General features: G+C 42.3%; 2 protein-coding genes across 4 annotated transcripts in view; one reads left to right on the forward strand and one right to left on the reverse strand.

The window, feature by feature from the left end:
* Nucleotides 1–23,580, forward strand: ZFYVE1 (zinc finger FYVE-type containing 1). Of its 3 annotated transcripts, none has more exons than XM_090141073.1 (13): nucleotides 1–22; nucleotides 812–992; nucleotides 1,127–1,663; nucleotides 12,066–12,570; nucleotides 14,505–14,719; nucleotides 16,724–16,830; nucleotides 17,785–17,893; nucleotides 18,449–18,546; nucleotides 18,655–18,772; nucleotides 19,121–19,291; nucleotides 20,076–20,256; nucleotides 20,769–20,882; nucleotides 21,909–23,580. In XM_090141073.1, exons 3-13 carry the CDS (start codon nucleotides 1,169–1,171, stop codon nucleotides 22,139–22,141), a joined length of 2,346 nt encoding a protein of 781 aa, XP_089997199.1. In that variant the 5' UTR covers nucleotides 1–22; nucleotides 812–992; nucleotides 1,127–1,168; the 3' UTR covers nucleotides 22,142–23,580. The 3 variants fall into 3 exon arrangements, with proteins under 3 accessions (XP_089997199.1, XP_089997198.1, XP_089997200.1); XM_090141072.1 differs by lacking the exon at nucleotides 1–22 and adding an exon at nucleotides 29–372; XM_090141074.1 differs by lacking the exons at nucleotides 1–22; nucleotides 20,076–20,256 and adding an exon at nucleotides 29–372 and having other exon boundaries at nucleotides 812–1,663; nucleotides 21,909–22,045.
* The window catches only part of DCAF4 (DDB1 and CUL4 associated factor 4), a 36,594-nt gene continuing 17,569 nt past the window's right edge, over nucleotides 5,796–24,820 (reverse strand). The window contains exons 12-13 of the mRNA XM_090141076.1: nucleotides 8,319–8,438; nucleotides 5,796–6,239 (exon numbers count right to left, since the gene is read on the reverse strand). Coding sequence (XP_089997202.1) covers nucleotides 6,211–6,239; nucleotides 8,319–8,438 — 149 coding nt within the window. The 3' untranslated portion in view covers nucleotides 5,796–6,210. The remainder of the gene's footprint in view (nucleotides 6,240–8,318; nucleotides 8,439–24,820) is intronic.

The raw sequence follows: 24,820 nt of genomic DNA on the forward strand, positions 1-24,820 counted from the left end.
GCCGCCGCTTCCCGTCTCCGCGGTGAGCAACAAGCCCGAGGATCCCCGCGATCAGCTGATCCCGCTGACAACAGCGGAGCGGGCACTGGGCGGTGGCGGCGGGCGCCCCGGTCCTGCCCTCCCTGCCCCGCCGGGCGCCTCGCCTGCATGCTCGGGGCCCGCCCCTGCCGCCGGGGGAGGAGAAGCGGGCGCCCCGCGGCCGCCGAGGCGGGGCGGAGGAAGCGGCGGCCGGGAGCCGACTCCTCGGTCGCCGGGTGCCGGGGGAGGAAGGGGAAGGCGGGCGGCCGCGGGACTGTAAACAATAGCCCGGCCCGCGGCGCCCCGCTCGGGGTCGCCTTTGTTCGGCGGCGCGGCTCCCGGCAGCGGCCCGAGGTAGGTGCTGGGCGCACCGCCGTTACGCAACGGGGCCGCCGGCTCCGCACCGCCCGGCCGGCGCCGCCCCGGAGCCGCGGGCAGAGGGAGAGACCGGGCCACGGAGCGCGGCGCGCACAGACAAAGGCGGCGGGCGCGTCCCCGGGGGCCGTGCGGCAGCGGGGGGGATGGGATGGGAGGGGGAGAGAAGCCTCCTGTAGCCTCCTGTGACCGGGGCTGCTCGGCACCGCCGGGGTGCGCGGAGAGCTGGGGCTGGCGGAGCGCGTCGGGAAATTCCCGGCGAATAAATAAATACTGTGAACTCTGAAGGAGGAGCTTAGTTCGGGGTGAAAGAATTTTCTAGTACTGACACAACCCCGTGTGTACATATATATGTACTTGTGCATTTCTAATGCCTTTACTTCTTCTTACAAATGTCTCTGTCTGCTCTTTGCTTTAGGGAAATCCTTGCCCTTATCTGCCAGGGGCACCTGGCTGGTTTTGTCCTACCACTGAAAGCACATAATGGAGTGAAAGAACAGGTGCCAGCATTTGGGTATAACAACAAATTAAACCAACTGCATGCTTTCAGCTTAGGTGGGAGAAGAACTTCACCTGTGCCTAAGAGGGCTCCCAGGAAGGCAAGTTGATGTGTGAATCTCACAGAAACGTCTCTTAGTAACTTAGAATTAAGTACAGACAGAATTCCTGTTGTGTTTCCCCTGTGAAAAATAGTGAATTTGGAACTGACTTTCCCCCATATCGTTACTTAAAGCGCAACCGGGAGGGAAGATTGCTGCTTCAAGGAAATCTGAAGATGAGCGCCCACACGCAGACTGCAGAGAAGGGCCAGAACACGGCCCTGCTCTGCCAGGAGAGCTATGTTTGCAGTGGGACAGATGAAGCAGTCTTTGAGTGTGATGAGTGCAGGAGCCTGCAGTGCCAGCGCTGCGAAGAGGAGCTGCACCAGCCAGAAAGGCTGCGGAACCATGAACGGACCCGCATAAGGCCTGGCCATGTCCCTTACTGTGACTCCTGCAAAGGTGCCAATGGGAACATCATGCATGCCAGTATGACGGGATCAAGACAGATAGCAGCGGTGAGGTGCCAGGTGTGCAAAATCAACCTCTGCTTAGAATGTCAGAAGAGAACGCATAGTGGGGGGAACAGGAGGAAGCACCCAGTCACCGTGTACCACGCTGGCAAAGCCCAGGAGCAGGAAGAGGAGGAGATGGATGAGGAGACCAGGAGAAGGAAGATGGCTGAGAAAGTTGTGAGTTTCCTCTTGGTGGATGAAACTGAGGAGATTCAGGTAAGAGTTACTGTAGCCTGTTGGACAGGTGAGATCCTTCTTTGTTTGTAGTTTCCTCTGATGTGTATGGGAGATGAGTGATTAATGCTTGAAGTGTTACTGGCAGCAACAGTAACAAATTGTGAGTGGCTGGTTTCGGGATGAGTGTCTTGGGCCAAAGAGACCCAGTGCAGAAGACCTTGCTCACTGGTTTCTTGAAAGGCAAGTTCATGAAGATCTTTTGTGTGGCAAGAGCCTCCTCTGAGACTAGGCAAATGAAGCTGGTGAGAGAATTGACTGTACTGGGCCATACACAACTAAAATAAGAAGTCTACGTGCAAGGTGTTGATCATTCCTGAACAAAATTGTGTGGAGAGGATTGTAAATGGGGAGTGCAAATGGGAGTGCTGGCAGCAGATGTGACATATGATGAGGAGTGGGCACTGTACCAAGCAGCATTAGAGGGAAGATGAAAGCACCCCACTACCTCTTTCACCACCAGTAAATCCGTCTGATTGTTAGGAACAGGATCAAGTAGAAGTAAGGGTCCTGTAAGGAATCATGACTGTGGACCAGACGAGTCCTACAGATGCCATGGTTAAGTAATGTTGCTGGTCATAGATGTTGTTCCATGTTAGACTTTGGCCATCCATTTGGTATGGGTCTGGTTTGTAATGATAGAAATAGAACTAGGAACAGCTTCTCAGGAGACTTTATTTTAAGGTCTAGCAGACAGTGCATGCATTTACTTCATTTTTCTGTTGGTCTTTATTTTTGGTAAGCAAAAGCACTTTACAAATGTAAAAACACTCTGTAAAAACAGCAGCATGTGAACAGGTTAATTACCCAACTAAAAATTTGGTTTTGTGTTCTGGCTTGATTTGCAACTTTCATGTTAAATGTCATTTAGGAGACACTGAAATGAAGTGTGTACTCACCTGATGGCTGTATCTGTGCCTTAATTTAACATGTTAATGCTGCCAGTCATAAAAAATGGGTACTGAGGCTTAAGGGGAGAAAGAATGATGGTGACTGTGGACTGGATGATTGAGTTTCAGGTGTAGAAGCAATCCTAAACATGTGTGCTTCCTCTAAGCACACATAAATTTTCATATAATTTGTGGCAGATGCAATTATCTCTTCAAGATGCAGGTTTTTCATTAGTCTTCATCTAGCTTCTAGAGCAAGCTCTGAAATGCCTTAGAACGGGGCTGTTCTGGAAGACTCCTCACAAGCTGTGGTTGCTTCTGGTTGTACTGTTTTAAGTTATTTTTATACTCATGAATCTGTAAGCCTTATTGGGGCAGACCTTTGGCTGCCTCTTGCAAGCAAGTGCTTTACTATTTAAATGTCATGGGCAATAAAGCCAACTTCCTTATTGGAACTGTAGTGGTTCTTTATAAGATGTTAACAACTTGATCAGAACAGGGTTGAAAAAGCTCTCTGAAAATGATCTTGCTTCTTATTGAGGTCTTGAGTCAATTCTTCCATCCTGAATGATGTTCTCTTTCTCACAGCTTACTGCTTATGTGACAGCTCACAGCCAAGTCTCCAAGCAGTTTGTAAGTTTTCAATTAAAATATTTTCTAGCAGCTGGAACTTAGAGTTCTTGCTATTATGGTGGTGTTTCTGCTAGTGAGCATGAGAACCTTTATTCAGAGATAGTTATCAAATGATTAGCTCTGAAGACATGTTCTGTAGCATCTTTTGCTCTTAATACTGAACAGACAATGTAGCTATAGATAAGTCATCTTCAGTTTTTTTTGTGTTTTTGTTTTTTTTTTTTTGTGCTAGCAGGATGGTTCCTGATTACTTTGGAGGAAGTCTTTAGTTCTTAAAACTACTTTTTGTCCAAAGAAAACAAACAAACAAACAAAAACTAAAAAAAAAACCACCCAAAGCCACATAACCTGAAATGTGGAGATTCAGAGTTTGAGGGTGTGCAGCTTTATAAGCTTGGGCAGACAGGAGAAGGCTTTATCAGAATTATGGAGTCCAGTTATCTTCAACTGTCTGTTCTCTGACCTTTGGAACTTGAAGTTTGTTAGGAAATTGGAGAGGAAACGGCTTATTTGTTGTTCATGGCACATTGGACGTGCAAATGCTCGTGAGCAGTCCTACAAAATTAGGCAGAACAGGTTCTGCTTCTGAGCAAGTGCAACAGATCAAGATACTTGCTGGTGTACACTACTTGAAAGTAGTATAGTTATGTGGAAACATAGGAGAAAGAGATTTCTTTATTGCCTTGTGAAACTTGGAGTTCTTCAGCTCAAGAAGTTGTGTCCCATCTCATAGTTCCTCTTGGCTTCTGGGAGCTGGTGGTTCTGAAACTGGACGATGTTTACAGTGTGTCAGCAACAACAGTTTCAATTCCAGAAGCGGTGTAACTTCATCCATAAGGAGTAAATTAGTTTAGCTGAGAGGTAGAGATTCTTAGCCTTATGTCAGCACAGAACTGATTCAGCTATCATCGTTCTGCATAATTGTCTTTGTGCCATGTTGCATAGATGTGCTAGCCTGTTCAGGATAGCTTTGAGCTTTTTGCACTTTGCAGACATAACTGTAAGCTCAAAAAGCTGAGGAGTTCTTGGGCTTGTTTCAAATCCACTTCAAGGTGGGAAAGGTCCCATTTTAAACCATTGTGCAGCAGAAGTTTGGAGAGAACTGATTAGCTTAAGTTCATCCCTGTGAAGTGCAGGCTTCTTTGTGATGTTCATATCACAGCACTGTATCTGAGCGCCTCAAAAAGAGATTTATTATCTCATGTTAAGAAAGTGCTTCTGAAGGTTAAATCCAAGCTCATTCTGCAAGTCTGTGAAAGAACCAGAGAGAGGCTGTTCCTCCTGGAGTCCAGCTGCTGTTGTCTTACACACCACACAGCACTGTGTCTTGTGACTGAGTCCCCAGCCATCTTGGCTTATACTACTGGTATTTCCTTTCCTTCTTCTAGAACTAGAAAAAAAACAAACCCTCTTGTCCATATTTTACAAACTGGCATCTTTTGCTGCTTGGACCCCATTCTTGGTCTTTTTCCTCAGGCTATATTAGTTTTGCCTTTTTGTTTTGCACAATATTACATTTTCTGACCTTGTCTGTCATATACCTGAAGCTGACACTTCAGTCTAATTGTTCTTGATAACTGCAGCATCCATGTGTTAATTGTTTTGGACACGTTCTATTTTCCATGTTTATCTCTACTCAGAGTGATATTGTGGCAACTGTTTCCGTAGTCAATTGCTTTGATCTTGTCAGCACTCTCCTTTTTTGTTATGTTAGAACAAATACCAAATCTGTGCCTACTTTTCTAGTAAGTGTAAATCTCCCAACTGAATCTTCTGTTCTGGTGAGGTGTCCACTTTCATCTCTTGCCTCAAACTTGCTGAATTTTCAAACAAGCTCCATTGTATGATCGCTAGGGCAGCCGCACGTGGGAGGCACTTCTTTAGACAACTTAGAGAATCAATTATTTGATCACACTTTAAAATGTTATTTACACTTATATTGGTAAGGAACAACACAACAAAATGCAACAATGAATTCATGATTGAGGTTGGAATCTTCAGTTTGAGATATGATACTTTCTCACTGCCTCTCAAGCTTTTACACTGGTCTTTGTTTCTTCCTTGTACTTAATGTTTATGTCGTTTCTGGAGCAGCAGCCATTTCTGCTTGGTCTTTTACAACATGTTTGCAATAGAGTGGAGAGTTGTGTGTTGGTTGTACTGTGAGCTCTTTCTTGCTACTTCTGAGGCAAGACAGAAGAAATGCCTTAACAACGCATAGCAACAACTTGATAGCTTTATCTTGGGGGACAGATGTCAAGAGCTACCACAAGATCAGAACTTTGTTGTTGTGCCATCAGTGGCTTCTGCTATAACACTGTGTCCAAATCTGTAATTGAGGATGTGTCATTTATGCAAATGGCAAAAAGTCTTTTGTCGGCTAGAGCAGACAGGGAAAATGCTTGGTTGTTACTAGTCTATCTTGGAGTTACTGATATTTGACTAGAAACTCTCTACTACAAGAAATTATCAGTTCTCTGAGTTTCAAAGAAAACAAAATGAATTGACTTTGTAACCTGTTATCAAAGAGACAGGGAGTAAAGAAAGTCTTTATAACATCCCCAGTAATATAAATTGTATGGGAGAAAGGACCATACATTTATTTCTGGATCTGCATTGTGATATCCCCACTGATCTGTGTTTCTTTAGTTAGCAGGGCATAGGTAACTGCATTTCCTAGATGCAGCCCCATTCCAGAGTTCTTTTTATTCTGGCTAGCAGGGTTAGACACTTGAAGGGTTAGGCTCTTTCCCTCAGCAAATACCGAGCAGGATCTATCTATTGCTCTGCAGATAGTTTAGATGACAAAATGAACCACAGCCTTTATTTAAACACGGAGCATTTTGTACAATAACTGACTTGTAACAGTGTGATAGCCCATACTCTTTGTGTCACCTCTTGTTAGAAAGTTGCCTGTAGCGAATGATAGCTCCTCATGGCGTTGCCTGCTTTGCTGCTGTTGCACCTGCTGTAAACTTGATGAAAGCACTGTTGTTTTTTACCTTATTACCTCCTGACTTGAGTTTGGCCATCCCCTAGAGATGAGACAATGGAGAGTCACTAGGAACTACGCTTTCTAATAAGTGTTTTGTTGTGGGTTAGTACAAGCTGGTTTATGTCTTCTCTGCTAAAAGATCAAAATTTAAGTTTTGTTGCTTGCCTTTGTTGTAAAACAAACAGAACAAAAAACCCCCAAACATTTGTCTAACACATACTGCTAGTTTTTGTTGGGAAAATGTTCTTGGTGGGTTTTTTTTGTTTAATACTGTCTCCTGTGAGTTTCTTGGGATTTTAGTCCATGTCCAGTAGCCAGGACATGGCTGGTCACAGCTGGTGTATTTACCATGAATACAAAGGAGGAAGAGGAAATGATGAAGGATCTGTATTTTTTTTATGTCAGTGTGATCTATTTGAATCAGAACTTGTAATTTCTGCTCCTGAGCCCTGTTGTACTATTGATGAATTCCTCCTGTTTGCACTTCAGAGAGCTTTTCTTGCAAAAGTGCTTTTGGGATTTCTCCCATCCTGCTGTGTTACCAGTTTTGCAGTTCCATCTTCTACAATTCAGTGCACTAGCTTTCTGTCCCCAAAATAAAGCAGTAGGATGACTACTTTGCAATAGGAGGTTGGGAGTGCCCTTTCTTCCCCAGACATACACCAGTATTTTGAAGAGTTATTTTAGAAGAAAGGAAAAGTCATTCGTTCAACAAATGTGCAGTTCCTTTAAGACAAAGGATCTGGCAGTGTATTCTCCTCCAGCCTCTCAACCACTTCCATTTCCTGCACCATCTTGCTTTGTACAAGTCACTGGGACACAGGTATTACTATAGTGCACCTTTTACTTTTCTTTGGGGTTATTATTGCCTTGCTTTGGGCTCAAATAAAGGCAGGTGTTCATGTTCCCTTGACCTGTCTATCAAAACACCCTGCAGCTGGGAAAATAACTAAATTATTTTCTGGAAAGTGCAATTGTAATGTAAGTTTGTTTCTGAATTCCCCTTGTAACAGAGACAGTGGTATCACAGTGTCTATGCAGGTAATTATGCTTAGTATTTAGCAAAGCTAATTGTTATGGCTGCAACTCACTGACTTGCTGTCTTTTGGGCATGTCTCTCCAACTGGATGTGCCTCTGCTCCTACAGCTACCACATGAGGTTGGTAACTGTGTGACCAAATGAACATCTGGACAGAACTGAAAGAGTACTTAGAGAACAGGATAATGATCTCTACTGCTTTGTTTACAGTTCTCTGTAAAAGTTCAATGACACTCTTGAAATAACATTATTTTGCAGTTGCATTTAGCTTGAAGTCTATTAATTTTGAGATCTTCCAAAAGGAAGAGGGGAAAATGTAGGTTTTCAGCTAGCAAACAGATTACAGGCTTTTGTATAGTCATCTGCTTTCAGATGTTTTTTCAACTCATTTGTTATTTACAAGGGTAGATTATCTGCTAAAAACAATATTTCAGTCAATATTCCCTCTTGGGTTAGAGAGGGCCCCAATAAAATTAAATTACTTCCCATCCACTCATAGTAGTTGTTTTTATTTTATTCCCTCCCCACTTCCCTGCACCCTCCCCCCCCTCCCAGAATGTATCCTGCCTTAAAGCCCTTGAAATAGCCTATTTCCTCAGTTAAGTTTGATATGCAGGATTTAACTCTTTCCTGAAAGAGAAATAAGAGTCCTGTAACTGATAGAGGAGGGCTTCACCAAGGGACTACCTCTGCCCTTTGCAGGGACCTTGTAGGTCATGTTGAAACTTGTTCTGTTTGTCTTTGAATAAACCCATGCGTGTCACTGCCTATTCTTGTGCCAGAGGGAAGGAACAGGATAGTTTTTGTCTGAAAAGGATTTTCAGTTGGGTGACAGTGTTTTCATGGATGAGTACAGAGCCTAACAGAACAAATCTCAAAAGAACTCATGGCTGGTACTGCAGTCAAGGCAAAATCAGTGGGTCCAAAGAAATTTCTTCTTAGAATTCAGACATAAGTGCTTTTTACATTGGAGCTGGACCTGCACCAGTGTAGAGAATGAGATCCAAAACTGTATGCAGCTGAGGAGTGTTGGAATCCTCACCTTAAATCCTTAAAACCTCAGGGTTTGTCAGTCCCCACCTTTGATTTTCCTTCTTTGCATCCAGTGTTGGGTCACCCAGGGTTTGGTCCTGAAGCTTTGTAGGATTATGATCTTGAAAATGCTAATACCCACTCTTCTCTTGACAATCAATGAGATTACTGAAAGTAAAAATGATAACAATATTTAAGAGTCTGCTGGGTGAAATAATATTGTATTATAATTAATATGCAAGACCTCAACCTCTAAGCATGCACCTAGATTTTTGTTTTCAACTACTAAGTCATCGTGGCACAGCTGTAGTTTTGTGCATCACTTTCATGAATATCAGCCAACCTTAAGGCTTCATAAATAGTTTTAAGTGGAGAAAACTGGTTAAAAATGTCAGATTCACCTAATGTGTTTTGCCCAGAGGCAGAGCTAAAGTTGTATGAGTACAGGTCTTTGGAAACTCTGATCTACTTTATGCATTTTGTTCCTAAGCTTTAATTTGTTGTTGTTTGAATAGTGTTGTTTCCAAGAAATTCCTGGTCAGGAATGTAATTTTATCAGTTTTTGTTTCTAGACTTTTCTTAAACAATTCTAATTTTATTATGGCTTGGAGCTAGGAAATGTGTTTTGTTAGGTATAATGCATCTTAGAGTATGATGACAAGGAGGCTTGAGATCTAAATGCATTCCACAGCAATGTGGTGTGAGGTTTTTGTATCCTCTTTAGAGAGGATTCTAAAGCTTTCATTTCTTCCTGCTGAAAGCCTTCACTTTCAATTTGACTCAACTCTGGCCAAATGACAATCGTCAAAGAAATGTGGTCCAAGCTGGAAAATAAGGCTGACCAAGATTCTAACCTGTGATGGTGTAGAAACTTTTCTTTCTAAAAATTAATCTATTTCTGAGATCCATAACAAAAGTGTAAATGAGTCTCTGATACTGGAAATGACAAAATACTTCAGGGAAGTAGAAAAGGAATTGAAGAGAGATGACTCATTTTAGGTAGATGTACAAAGTTTTCACTCTGGTTTGTCATTGCTATGGAATTTAAGGAAGCTCTCATATTTACACACTGCTGTTCATGTCAGATGTGGAGCTCTTGAGCAGCAGGGGAGCATACAAGCGGTGGAAGCATGAGTCCTTTGCACATGCAGCAGAAGGTGGTATCAAACAAAGTTCTTTAGAGATGAGGGGAAAAAACTGAAGAAATAGGACTGGAGCCCCAAATGCTTCAACACACATTGCATCCATCCTGTCTTTAATGGTCTTAATGAAACTGCACCGAGGTTCCGAAGGGGTTTGACAGCCCCTATAGGATAGGCTTACTGGTTCTGTGTCAGATGTGAGCATCCGGATGCAACCACTACTCAGGAAGGCCTGAGAGCTGATAAAGTGTGCAGGAAAGCACCCTTTTCTTATCTGAGTTCTTTCTTGGCTATTAGAGACCTATGAGAATATTGTACGAGCTGCACTTCAGTGTATTCGTGTGCTTCTAGGTGATGTCTGAACTGCTCCTGAGTTCTGTCCTGAGATGAAGTCAGCTGATTATTGACCTGGAATCAACTCTCCCTCTGGCTCAGCAATCCAACTCTTCTTCCTGCATTAAGTTGCCCTGGCAGGGTCCATTGTTAAAGCAGACTGAACAATGGGTGTTGTAAAGATTTGCATTGGCTTGGCCTGGGACAGTCTCAGATATGGTGGAGTTTGTGCGAGCTGACTCACATTTCTTACTGGTGGGAATGCTTTGCAGATTACCCTTATCCCTGTGGTCTGGTCCCTATGATTATTCTATCTTTTGAAATTGCTGTTTTAGCCTTTTGCAGATGTTCTCTCAAGCTGGTACCTGTGTGATGACCAGTACTGCCTGGACTACCTTACCTGTTGCTCTGCCTGTGTTTAAACTGCTTGGAGAAGACTGACATTTCCTTGTGCTGCTTAGTGAATTACCAGAGTGATTAGGTTTGATCAGACACTGACTCTGGCAAAAAGCGTGCCACCCTTTTATTGAGAAGTTTGGGAGGCAGGAGATCCAGATTATGTTGCTTTTGATCATATTCTTCTTTGCTTATGTACATTGATATTTTTATATAGCCACATCAGTGATTGTTTTTTGGAGCCATCTCATGAATCAAGAACTTGCTTTTATCCACAGAAGCATCTCCAGAGGTGCTGATTGAAACTGAACCTGTCATCTCAGCTACCACAGTAATAACAAGCCAATAATCACAGCTACCAAAAAAGCAGACCCTCTCTTATGTGTGAAAATTTTGAGTGTCTCATGGCCTCCCACAGATACGAGAGAAGATTATAATGAAAGCATTTTCATTTCTTTATTTCCTTGTCTTCTCTACACTGTGAGACCGCCTTGAATGCTTTGAGCCAGTGAGTAGCTACTGTGTCCCCACAATCTGCTGTTTTTCTTTCTGAACACAATTCCCAAACACAGCCTGGTGTACTGGCTGTTTTGTGGTTTTCCTTCAAAGTCTGGACTCTGGAGTTGACCAGAGGCTGGATGAGCCTAAAACTCATTTAGTGATCCAAGAATAAACTTATAGGAAGAAACCATTCATTACCTCTTGGTCTGTGTGGTTCTGCTATCATGAGACTTGCCAAGACCGCTTGCTGAGGGGGTGGAGGACAAGTAGCCACGGAGCCTCCAGCCACTGAAGCAATCTGAAGTCTGTGCCTTCTGGCTGCCTCAGATTCCTTGAGATGAAGATTGTGATGGTGGAGATGCATTCAAATCCTTCTCAAAAAATGATTGTCATATTTTTTCCCGTCACGTAGTATGTGGAGTAAAAACTTGTTGGAAGGTGGAAAATCAACTGCTAAGCAACTATAACTAGAAACATGAAATCTTTGATAGTCAAGGCAGGACTCTGTGAGGAAAACCATGAGTTTCCTATATAGAGCCCTAAGTTGTTTCACTGCTGAGTTTGTCTGTTTCCTGGTGCTCTAGTATCTGAACAGAAAATGTTCTACTCTCTATTGTAAATACCATGGTGCTTGTCATGGGAGAGTTGTTTTTGTTGTTGTATGTTTTTTATTTTTTTTGTGTGAAAAAACAATACAGTAAATTATGAAATGGATTATTGCAGTTGTTGTGGCACACTTGTAAAAGCCAGTTTGACCTTTTTCAGTCACCTGGCTTCAGGGCACAGCTTTGCTGCTTCTTTCATTTTCCTTTTTGTCCCACAAGACTTTGCCAGCTGGAGAGCCTCTAAGAGGCTGTGCTTGGCAAGCCAGGGGAGGCAGTGTCTGACAGCCTTCTGCTGTGGGATGGATGCAGCATGGCTGAACAAAGGAAAGAACTTCTTTTCCTTGAACGGGTGCTCAGACTCTGAATGGTGCAAGATAAGGTGACAAAAGCATTTACCTGCTCTACATTTGAGTTCAGAGGCTTGCCAGGAGACTAGTGCTACTGGGGGCATCTGTCACGCTTCATGTAGATGGTGTGGCAGGCTTGGCAGAAGGTTTTTTGCTCTTATCTCTAAAAAGAGACTACCTCAGGGAGCTAGGTGACATTATAGTAGAGGCAGATAGTTACAGTGAGGCATCACCTTCAAAGCAGCAATGTGATGAAATGGCCTACGTCCCATTGATGTGTATATGTTACAAAACTGCTTTCTAGTATTTTGCTTTTGAATTCTCAGTGCTTCAAAAACTTCAGACAATCTGAACGCAAAGTAATCACTTGTTAGTCTTAGGAATCCTGGAAACAGCTATGCTGTCTGAGTTGTCTGCTCCAATTTCATAGCTGTATTTCTTTTTTGTTGATGTTCTTGTTTTCTTTTGAAGGTAAGGAATGAGGAAGACTTTATTAAGAAACTGGACTGTAGTCCTGACCAGCATCTAAAGGTAGTGTCCATCTTTGGGAACACAGGGGATGGCAAGTCTCACACCCTTAACCACGCTTTCTTCTATGGCCGGGAAGTCTTCAAGACATCTCCAGCCCAAGAGTCCTGCACGGTCGGAGTCTGGGCAGCCTATGACCCTGTCCGCAAAGTGGTGGTAATTGATACAGAGGGCCTCCTGGGGGCCACCGTGAACCTCAGCCAGAGAACACGGCTGCTGCTGAAGGTCCTGGCCATCTCTGACCTTATCATCTACCGTACTCGTGCTGACAGGCTCCACAATGATCTCTTCAAATTCCTTGGTGATGCCTCAGAGGCTTATTTAAAACATTTCACCAAGGAGCTAAAAGCTACCACAGCCCGGTGTGGCCTAGATGTTCCTCTGTCAACTTTGGGTCCAGGTGTCATCATCTTCCATGAGACTGTGTACACCAAGCTACTGGGCTCTGGTAAGTAGGCAGTAAAAGTGACTAACTGATGTGCGAGATGCTATAGATTACCAGGTTGCATTGAATATTCAGTGCTCTTTACTACCACGTAGAAGATGTGGTTTGAGTTTTGCTCTCAGTAGTTCCAGTCTGTAAGCCAGGCTGTGGCAACAGCAGGGCGTTCCATAATGGTGGACTATCCTAGATCAGCTAGAATAATCCTCTTAGCCAGCTGGGCGTTGGCACTGGCTGGTCATGATGGGAGTTCTGCCAGCCTTGGGGAGGGGTCATAATGCGCGATCCTGAGTGTGGGTGATATGTCAGGCAAAGGTGAAAATTGACACCCTGGGATTTTGGCAGGGATATAGAGGATCCTGTTGCAAAAAAAAAAAAAAAAAAAAAAGGAGGGGGGGCAATACAAAAAGCAAAAGCCAGAATATATGTAGATACTAGGAAGAGAAAGAATAGTAAAACTGATGAGTGTCAATACAGTACCTTCAACCTACTCTTTCAAATTCCGTGAGTCAGAGTGATTACGAGGCCAGTATGAGGTTGGGACTGAGATTGTGGTAGTGCAGAGTTGATGGTTTGACACCATTTTCTCTGCGTGCATATTTGGTATGGGCAAAGCAGCAGGGCCTGGCACAGTATTATTCCCATCACTTTCAGTGTTCTTTACCAATGCTTTCAACTTAACTTGTTTTTTACTGGATATGTGTATTTCAATTATTTGTTTTCTTTGCGTGTCTGAGTGAAATATACTCAGACGTGTGAAGGCAGATTTTTTTTTTTTTGACTATGCAGGGATGTAAGCTTCTTCTCCTGGGCTCATTTCTTCCATATTTCAAAAGATATGATGAAACCTTTCTTCATTCCTTCTGTCCATTTCTGATTCTTTGAGCAAAAGCCCTTATGAATTGGCTTACAGTAAGACTCAGTTCTGCCACCTGTGAACATCTGGGAGTCTTCTATTATGTAATGCCACAGTAGCTCCCTGCTGGCCCACACTCTCATTTTGGCTTTTTTAACTGGTGAGATATTGAGCTATTAGAACTTGAAATTCTATATGATGATTATCTGAGTGCCTTTTTAATTATCTTTAACTTATCTGCCATGGAAGTTCCTTTTGTTATGTAGCAATTTGCTTATTAGCAATGGAGAATTTTATATAGTTGTTGAAGTTGGACATTTCATCAGGTCAGATTCAGTGACTCACAATGATCGTTGCTCCTGTGTGAAAAGTCAGAGGAGTGGGAAAAAAAAAGTTTTCATGATCACTCTGATCATGGTAGGAATAGGAAAGAAAACTTGTAACATGTGGGTTTGCAACAAGCTGCAACCATCCATCCTGACAGATAATTGCGAGATGAGTGTGTTTATGGTTTCAGGACAGAGAAGAAATCTGTGTTATTCTGATACATACAGCAGGTGCTTGACAGCAAGCAGAAGACAGTGGTCAGTTCTATGAGATCCGAACTGTTGTGGCAGGTTATAAAGAGCTTCACCTTGTACTAAGGGTTGGTGGAGACTCAGTCTTCCTTGCTCATATAAGGTTAATGTCCTCCACTTATCAGGTGCTAGGGCTTCCTAGCTCTTTTCACCAGACTGTAACTTAGTATAGCAAGTGTGCTGACATGGACTTGTGTTATATCATGTTATAAGTTGATTCTGTGTTTCCAAATCTAGATGTTCCAGTTTTACCTGTGGATTTGCAGTCTCTATGAAACCTGGTCTTGGAATCTAAAACTGCATATCAGAAAAGAGTCTGCTTTTGGAAACAGTTTTTGTTTTTCTTTCTCTACTTGTAAAATGTAATGCTAGTTACATTCCGGATGTGTTAGAAAAATTAATTAGGAGAGCTAGCGCAGTGTTGCATATGAAAATACTGTGCAATTTAAATATGTGTATTTTAAACCATCGGTTGTTTATATACTTTCTGATGCTTTTAAATACAGATCATCCTTCGGAAGTTCCTGAGAAGCTCATTCAAGATCGGTTTCGGAAGCTAAGCTGTTTTCCTGAAGCTTTCAGTTCAATTCATTACAAGGGAACAAGGACATACAATCCTCCAACAGATTTCTCTGGACTTAGGCGAGCTGTGGAGCAGCAGCTGGAGAACAATACAACTCGGTCACCTAGACAGCCTGGTGTTATCTACAAAGCATTAAAGGTAAGTCATCTAGTTTGGAGATCAGTTCATTATGATCTTTATTCCTGTCACTATTGCTGGTAACTATTAGTTGCAGCTAATAATGCTAGAGTAAGTGAACCAGTGCCATAGAATGGCAGATAAAGCAAGTCTTTGAAGGTAATGATTTTGTGTAACAACCATGTAAGTTAGGTAGCTTTTACTTCACAAGAGCAAACAACAATAATAAAAACAGCCATCAAAAACCAAGACCCACCCACCATAACTGAGGCCCTGTGGTGTCATGAAAAGTTGAAGAGCAAACCAAAGCAAAAGCAAAAAGGTGAGCTGGGAAGAAACTTACTGGAGAAGAAAAAACAAACGTATGCTGTGAGTGGTGAGCATATAATGACAGTGATTTACAAACAGGAGGCCCAGAAGGAATTTTTGGTGAAATTCTTCAGCACAAGGGGAGAGAATGCAAATAACTTAGAGGGAGTTAATGGTTTGCAAAACATAACATTGAGCATAGTGTAACACAAGGGCAAGAAGGCAAAAAGGAGGAAGGAGATGTGTTAGTAGCTAGGAAACCAGACAGGATTAAGCCAAATGTTGTACTGTTTCAGAATGCAGCATCAGATCAGAAAGCTGGTGAAAAGGAATTGGTGGAGAGAGGAGCTGGTAATTTTCTTCGAAGGCTCACCTTGCCAGAGTGAAGGAGGGATTTTCAGGTCTTAAAAATTTGCAGTTTGGCCTACAGGTTTCCCCGTATTGCTACGGCTGCCTGATTGGCAGTGTATTCTTATTGGCCTGGAAAAGCATCCCTGTTAGCCAAGGATGGGGTCACTGGGAGCATATCTGCAGAAGGTGACAGTGTTGGTGGCCTTCCGGCCACTGAAACAGATGATTCCAACTGTGTGGTGCTTGAGTTAGCTGAAATGCAGAAGGAAGTATTGGGGTAGCATATATACCGTTCCTTGTGTGGGAGCAGACAGTCTACAGGGGAAAAGCAGCTGGACTGGTTAATAAAACTGGAATTTCTAAGAACTAATTGTAATAATCAAGGAAGGAAGTATCAGATACAGCTGCTAGTATACCTCAGTTGATGTTTGTTAAGATGGTTGCTGTGTTCACATCGCTACTGAACACAAATTAACATTTTTGCTTTGTTTCTTGAGGGCATAAGATTTGCTAGACATCTTTGTCCATCCCCTGTAACTTTTGAATCCTTTGGCCAGTATTAGTCAACCTTGAAAGAGATCTTAATGATAATTTCCTTGAAGTTTTGTGAAATCAGAAAATAATTGCTTTGTCAATGCCTACATATGTACTTGTTCTTGTCATAACACCCAAAAAACTTGACAAAGTTTTGTCTGCCAAGGTTAAGGTGCTCCCAAGAAATGGGACAAATCCCTTTGTCTTGCTTTTGTAGTTTTACGAGCCTAGAGAAGAACAATTATTCAAACAGCCAGAGGAAAACTCAAGGGAGCAGTTTGAGCTGAGGGACAGAGAACATTTCCTTATGTTCTGTTTTCTAACGTGTACATGGATCTTCAAAGTCTCCTGTAAGTTTCCACAATACAGGCCCCTTTTAGTGAGTGGACTACAGCTGAAATGCAGGGTTTCATCTGAACATCAGGAAACACTTTTTTGCTGTGAGGTTTACTGAGTAGTGGTACAGGTTGCCCAGAGACTGTGGAGTCTCCCACTTGGAGATGTTCAAAAGCTGCCTGGGCTCGGTCCTGAATGGCCCTGCCTGATCAGGGGTTTAATAGGATGGCCTCTGGAGGTGTCTCCCAGTTTTAACCAGTGAGTGTTTTAGAAGCATTCAGCTTATTTCAATACAAGCACAAAATTGTCTCTCTTGCTTGGTTTCTAATTTTTGTCTTAGTTTCCAGGTTAGCAAGACAGAATTTGTTAGCTGTGTGCCCTCTCTCTACCTATACTTCCAGAAGAATCACCCATTCTTTTGTGGGGAAAAATTTTTGTAAAATGTTTGTATTGCTCTTAGTCCATTCCAGTTTCATCCATTCTTCTGTTTCACAGGCTCTAAGTGACCGGTTTAGTGGGGAAATCCCTGATGACCAGATGGCTCATAGCTCTTTCTTTCCAGATGAATATTTCACATGTTCCTCTGTGTGTCTCAGCTGTGGGTAAGTGGATGACAAAGGCACCCTCGTTCTTCTAGAAGATAATGCTGCTCTGGTCACAGGAACTTTATATTCTTCTGCTGTAGATGTTTTGACAACTGACATATCTGATAACAGATAGTACTTCCAGACAGAATTCTTCTGAGATTGGACACATGTTAATTGGATGGCTGCTATTGCTGTGTCCCAGCTGCATATGATATGTGGCCTTTGCCTACTCTATTTTTGTGAACTGCACAGACCTCTTCTGCCCATATCCTTTCCACAACTGGTTCATGAGTAACTTGACTGAGAACTGCACACGGGGCTTAGAAGGAAAGAATGCCTAAGAAAATCTGACCTTACACCTTCTACAATGATTTCTTTTTTTATTAAATAAACAGTATTAAAGTACACATCATTACAGGACTACACTGCGACTATTTCCAAGAGGAGCCCCAGGTTTGAATAGAGCTTGGCTTGTAGCCCTGTGGAAAAAGCCTGGAGACTGAGCCAGCAAGTATTTTTGAGTCTGTAAAGTACTATAGCAGTACAATGCTACTATGGCTGAAGAAGCGTTCTCTCTCAAATATGCTGTAGTGCTATGTTCGTACTCTTTTATGTTTGTTTGAGAATTCCTAGCAGCTCTGTGGAAAGGCAGCAGTATTAACACTGTTCTGGCCAATTTCCAAGCTTGATTTGTCCTACTTAAAATTATCCGTGAAATTTAAATTGGCTACAGTGATCATTTTCTGCACTAAATTGTTGTGTGATATTGCTTTGTACTGCAAAACAGCTGCTACAGCTCCTTCCAAACAGCCTGCCTTTCAGTGATAGGTATGTAAAAATGTTGCTTTATGTACTGTTGTTGGGGTTAGAACACCTATACAAATGTAAGATAGTAACATAAAGGAACTCTTAGTGACATCTGTTCAGTATCTAACAATATCAGCTCATGGCTTACTCTTGTATACTCAGGTGTGGCTGTAAGAAGAGCATGAACCACACAAAGGAAGGAGTCCCTCATGAATCCAAAAGTCGATGCAGATACTCTCACCAGTATGACAACAGAGTCTATACTTGCAAGGTGAGTAGAGACAACAACAGAGTCTGAAGAATAAAGAAGGAAAGGATGCCTCAATGAATGAGGAACATCACAGGCATGGGCCTGTTTTCTTGCATTACTTCAAATGGGAGAGTTGCCCTGGCTTTGACAAGGAAAATTAATTCCTGTTGAACTTGTATTTTTTGCTTAAAGATTATCACCATGACAAGTAACTGTCACCTTACTAGCTAAATTGAGAGCCCACCTGCTCTAAACGTGGGTGATATTAACCTTCTATGCACTGGATGCAGTTATTGTCTTTACTTGCTTATGCCCATTGCTTGGTATTAGGAAACTTTTCTATGGGATGTGCACAGGATAAAAAAGATTTCTGGCCATCATCGTGGTTTTCAGTAAGCAGAGATGTTTACCAGATGTAATAACTGATAGTGGTTTCTTTCATAGGTTTTAATGAGTGGCCTCTTTGTTGTGGAGACCACTGTAAGCCAATTGTATGCTTTTTGCAACCAAACAGCTGCAATACCTAGTGTCTGGGATTCCAAATAATGCAGTTTTAACTGATCCTTTGTGTTATAGGCCTGCTATGAACGAGGAATGGAGGTTAGTGTGGTGCCAAAAACCTCTGCTTCCACTGACTCACCGTGGCTAGGCCTTGCTAAATATGCTTGGTCAGGGTGAGTACTAAGATCTCTGTGCTGCCTGTTGCTTCTACTCTGCCTAGTGCTCTGGACTTTCAGTATCTCACTGAGATCACCTGTCTTCCTTTAAATACTCTCCTGCAGATATGTGATTGAGTGCCCCAACTGTGGAGTGGTGTACCGCAGCCGACAGTACTGGTTTGGCAACCAAGATCCTGTCAATACTGTGGTGAGGACAGAAATTGAACATGTCTGGCCAGGGGTAAGTCCGGTTGCTGGGTATTCTGTATCTAGCGTATGTGGTGGTTATTCTGTACTTTGGAAAAAATGGCTCAAAGCTCATTAGAGCAGGTCTCTTGTCTCTGTTGTTTAGAAGAATCTTTGCAAGGGACTTCTCTCATTTTTTGGCTGTCTAAAACTGGCACGTCAACCGTTTCATGAGTACTTTGTATGAATATTGCACCATTACAACTGTGTGAGTGGAGCTGGTGAAATTTTTATCATGCCTGCTGCCCATTGTAATGGCAGCAGTGGGTTGTGGAGCCATCTGCCTTTGAAAAAATCAGCTTTCCCTAATTTTATTCTCAAATTAATGCCTGCTTTATTCCAGACGGATGGCTTTCTGAAAGACAACAACAATGCAGCCCAGCGTTTACTGGATGGGATGAATTTCATGGCACAATCAGTATCTGAACTTAGCCTGGGACCCACAAAAGCTGTGACTTCTTGGTTGACAGACCAGATTGCCCCAGCTTACTGGAGACCCAACTCTCAGATCCTGGTAAGGAGCAGCTGCTGACTTCCATACAGTAGAGAAAAGCTTTGCATAGCTAAAGTTTTTTCCTTATCTTTTTGCATTTTGTATATTCCAAATACTTCTTGTTTTACTGCACCAAGCCCTTGTCCTACAGTTTTGGAAAAACTGAATTGCTTTCAACTTTTCCCATTCTTGTCTTAGCCAGAGGAAGAACGAACGGAGATTCTGCCCAGCCCTGCCATATAAACAGTTTTCTCTCTTCTTGTTACCTCTTCTCTCAGCAGAATCACCATTAAATATTCTAGCTAGCATGAACCTGCTCTTAGAAGCAAAGAACCAATATCTTAAATCTTGCTTTTGTGGTTGAAAGTGCTATTTTTATAAGTGCAGAGATTTAACTCTGGTTTCATACCAGTTGCACAGTTCTGGACCCAACAATTGAACTAGAAAGGGATTCTCTATGTCTTAAAGGAAACTGTTAACTACCTCAGTGATAAAAGCCTTCTGAATTCTTACAACCCACTGAGACCTAGTACCCACCATTCAGCCCCACATGATGTGGCTGGAATTATTTGTGGTTCTGACTGAAGGGATCATAGCAACCTATTGGCTTATCTGCTGTATATACACCTATCTGAGTCACTTCCTTGATATGGGGCTTATATTACACAAGTCTTATGTGTAATTATATTTATCACAATTTCAATCTGAGTAATGCCATCCTGGGATTCTGCTCTTTATTTTTCTGCTATGAGACCCTTATGGAAGATCAAGCTAACAGTTTTTCTTTCTACATTATCCTGATCAGAGTTGTAATAAGTGCAACACGCCTTTTAAAGATAATGACACTAAACATCACTGCCGGGCCTGTGGAGAGGGCTTCTGTGATGGCTGTTCTTCCAAGACCCGTCCTGTGCCTGAGCGAGGCTGGGGACCAGCACCAGTGCGCGTGTGTGACAACTGCTATGAAAACAGGGGCATCCAGTTAGGTAATTTTGAGTTGACTGTGACAGAATTATCCCTGGGAAATGGTCTGAAGTCTTTATCTTTGGCTCCTGGATCGGATCACAGTTCTCACTGGGTGTGAACAGCATAGTTCAAGTTGGATTTGGCTTAGAGTTTTTAGTATCGAAGCCCAAGAGCTTGCTGACTTTTGGCAGGAAGAGGACCCTTGCAACAAGTTACCAGATATTTTACTCGCTGATAGAGTTACTTTCTAATTGGATCTTTGCTTCCTTTTTCTAACGCCTGTTGATGGTGCAGAGTTGACCATCAGAGAAGGGATGCTGCTGGTTCAGTAGTCTGTGTTTTGTACTTTTTTCTGAAATAAAAGTGAAAACTGCATTCAAAAATTGGGGATTTAGGTGATAAAGACTGAGGAGAGATCCCAAGCTCTCTCTTGGGTTTGCTGCTTTTGGGTTTTTGCAATGCAAATGAACTAAAATTTGGCAGAAATTGTGCTAGAAATAGACACTGAGCCCTTTATTCTTGTGCCATGCAGATGTGGCTGAGCTGCCTTCAGATGAAGAAGGGGGCACGCTTATTGCCAGGAAGGTGGGGGAAGCTGTGCAGAACACTCTTGGAGCAGTGGTGACAGCCATGGACATTCCCTTAGGTGAGCTCTGCTCTCTTTCGATAAATCTTATGTCAAATTGATTTCACAAGGTAAAACTCAGACTAAACTTTAAGATGCTGTATGACACACTTGCACCTCCACTATGATACCACAGTTGGTTGAGAGCTGATGTTTCTCCTTGATTTTCAGCATGCTGTTTCTGCGGTCTGTACCTTCTCTTTTCTTCCTGTAGTTCCATCCTGTGTGTGTGAACTGCAAATAATTCATGCTGCCCTGATGCATCTCTGCAGTGACCTACCAGTCAATTTCCTAAGGAATGGCCAATTAGGAAGCATTTTATCAGGCTTGGTTTTATTCCAGAGATGCAGAGTGCCTTCAAGTGTGTTCATGGAAACTGTTGTCATTTGGTACTTCGGCTGGCGGAGTTGAGAATTGAGCTGTGCAAGCTTGTAATGATAGAAATGTGATCAGTAATGTGATCTTTAGTGACTACCTTAGTACAGTGAGAGTTTGCTGCTCTTTCATGTGCTGGGTAGCAGTTCAGGTATGTCATCAAACACCTTTCATCTGAATCTTCTGTCGTTGGAATTTCCTCCTACTCACTGCCCGTATTGTCACTTTGTTATTTTGCCTACAGTGTGTCCCACCATCAGCTGTGTGGGCTGTTCGTTGGCTAACTCAATGAAAGGAAGAGTAAATATCTTCCTCAGTTTAGATAGTACACGTGTTTCTGAATGTTTGGCTGGATGACTGTTTTCTTGGCCACAGTCAAAACTGAAGTTAGGAAAAAGCAACTGTCTCAACTTCTGAAAGACTGTGAGTAAGGGAAGATGCCAGAGCTTAAGGAAAAACAGTCTGTTCCTTTGAGGAGGGGTGGAATTACCCATTTAGGCTATTCTGTCCATCTGTTACACTGAAGTAGTGTCAGTAGATCTTATTCGCTGTAATGGCAGTATTATGACGTGCAGTGTGTGAAGATTTCCACCTTTGGCAGAGAAGGTTTGGAGGTGGTCTTCACATGCGTATTTTCACAATTTTTCTCCCCCTGCCACTCCCTCTCCATAGGTCTGGTAAAAGATGCTGCCCGACCTGCGTACTGGGTACCAGACCATGAAATCCTGCACTGCCACAACTGCCGGAAGGAATTCAGCATCAAGCTCTCCAAACACCACTGTCGGGCCTGTGGCCAGGGATTCTGTGATGAGTGCTCACATGACCGCAGAGCGGTTCCTTCTCGTGGATGGGATCACCCAGTCCGAGTCTGCTTTAACTGCAATAAAAAGCCTGGTGACCTTTAACCCCAGGCTCATCTCCAGATCTTTGCAATTCCTTATGTTCTCAGGGTTACAAATGAAAATATTTGGTCTCCCTTTCACTTCTTTTTGCAGCCAGAGTGCATGTTTCCAGTCTCTGGCCTCCTCTCATGTATTATATCCATCTTGGAATGCTGGGAATGAACTTCAGTTCAGCTGTTAGGTTTTAATTTCAGACTAACTGGGGAAGGGAAGGAACTCCCTTGTAAATGAGCAAACCAAAATTCCAGTATATTTTATTCCAATTTAACTATATATAAATATACATCTATATATATGTATAATTTAGCATATTAAGAATGCAGTTGGCTAATGAAGCTTTGAGTATTCCTAGTTCAAATGATGGATGACGGTGTTCCTTGCTATGTTGAATCAGAAGTACAGCCTTCTGATTCTGCTTCTGGAATGTCTTACTGATCAGGATGCCATGTGAGGAAGGTCTGGACTCCATGCTGCCAGGAAATCACAGGCATCTCCAGTGCTGATTGTATGAATTACACCTGGTAATTCAAGCAACCCTACATCTGGATGCTTCTGGCTGTTCATTAGAAAGTTTGTTTGAACTATGATATGAACAGTGGTCTTGCAGTGCAAGAGATATTAAGTTGAAATGACCCTCTGGTAGAGACCAGTAGAGCTTTTAAGGGTAAAGCAAATCATATGGCACAAGGCAAAGCATTCTGAATTTGCCATTTTGACTTCAATACCAGATCAAAAGGTAGCAGGGTCTTGCTCTCCCTGGCAATGTTCTCATATACTCAGGTTTTTTTTTTCAGGTTTGCCAGCTTATCACAATTAAGTTTTGTACAGAGCAGAACAAGAGAACAAGTTGTGTAGGCAATTCTGAGATAAGAAGTTTGATTTGCTTGGGTTGTGATTTTTCTTTTTTTCCTACTTTTGAAAAAGATCTCTGATTTTATGGAACCTCTGGGTTCTCAGATATGGTTGTATAGAAAATGCACAGATTTGACATACTTTTTTTTTCCTAATAATATGAGCTTACGAATCCACCTGGAAAACAGGAACCTTTCTTCTTTGCTCCTAGCAACTGGCACTCACTGGACTTCATCCTTTTATTAAAGGACCACATTGAATTCACTGATTTTTATTATCAAAACCACGACTTAACCTAATTAATACTGTCTTGCACTGTGGATTTGTGGTTCCAGTTATAAGAAGTAAGAGACCATTGTGGATTGAACTGCCTAAAATTATTTTTTGTTGGCTTATATAGTCAAGAATACTTCTACCACAGGAAACTTGTCTCTTCTTGGAGTGGCTGGAGTTTGATGCAATGTCCTGAAACTGTGGTATTTCTTTCCCCAGCTTATTAAATGTGCTCTTGTGTAGATGAGTGCCCAACACCCTGTTTTAGGCCTGTATTATTAAATTAACTGCTATAAAAGACTTTATCTTCTGAATAAGCATCCTGACTTTTTCCTTGTAAGGAGTAGTTCTCACTTGTCTCTGAAAGAATGTACAGAGTGATTGCCCCTTCGCAACTACATCCAGCCTGCGCATGGAAGTAGATTTGAAGACTTCCAGGACATGTTCTGTACTGACCAAGTTTTCTGGGGACTATCTAACATTTTAATGAGCAAAGTCTGCCATAAACTGACAGTTGCCCAACGGAGGGCATGAGTAGGTAGAAATCCTCTCTTTAAAACACATTCTGCACATCCAGCATAATTGTGTGCTTCAAAGTTGTCTTACTATTTTAATGGGCGAGCAATGTGTTCTTGGTTTGTAGGCTGTGCCCTGTGTGCTGTTTATGCATGAGCCTTTACTATCATGTTAATGCACAAAGAAAGCAGCCACGACATTCCTTGTATAAAATTGTTGGCATCTGTTTCAACACTGTCTGATTTTGTCTTTCCATGTCACAAACAGATTTACTGCTCAGTCTAAGAGGAAATATTGTCTAAACGTTTTTAGTATATATGCTACCTTAGCAATTTAGCAATCTGAAGAGTACATTTTTGATCAATTATCCTGAAGCTGAATCTTTTATACCGTTGCTCATTGAATCAATTTTTTTTTGTTGTTGCTGTGGCTAACTTGCAGCAGGCTGAAATATTGATAATACTGTTTTGGGTCTTTGTTTCTCAAAATGAGGAGAAAAATATCTGTGAGATTTAAGCTAATTGTAGATTTCTGTGGATAAGAGTTTTCCTGCTCTGCTTTTATTGTGTGCTATGAGTAAACAGAGCATAGAATATGGGTAACAAATGGATTAACTATTTAAAGGGGATAGATGCATGTTTTAGTAGAGCCCAACCCTATGTGGTATTAACACGTTAGGATTATCAGGATTCTATAAGCAAAAGGGCTCTAAATGGTGTCTTTGGACAGCAAGCTCCACAGGAAACTTAAAGTCAACAAATCTGGGGGTGATGTGGGGACCACTGAAGTATTTAACAGGGAAGCATTTTTTGGAGTGGGGCTACCTGAAGACAAAAGTTAATGCTAGCAGTAGAAACGTGTGACAGTTGTATTCATGAACTACTGGGAGAGAGGCTTTGCTTGCGGAAGTATGGGAGCACCTAACCAGAGTGAGTCTTTGCAAAACGTCTGCACTTGACAGCAGCCTTTCTGGGGCACTGCAGAAGCCCAAACAAAAAGTGTTTCATAACGCCATTACTGATACACGTCTGATACTTCAGT

Source organism: Phasianus colchicus, chromosome 5, assembly GCF_987193195.1.
Source record: "Phasianus colchicus chromosome 5, bPhaCol1.hap1.1, whole genome shotgun sequence".
In the NCBI taxonomy this organism is placed as follows: Eukaryota; Metazoa; Chordata; class Aves; order Galliformes; family Phasianidae; genus Phasianus; species Phasianus colchicus.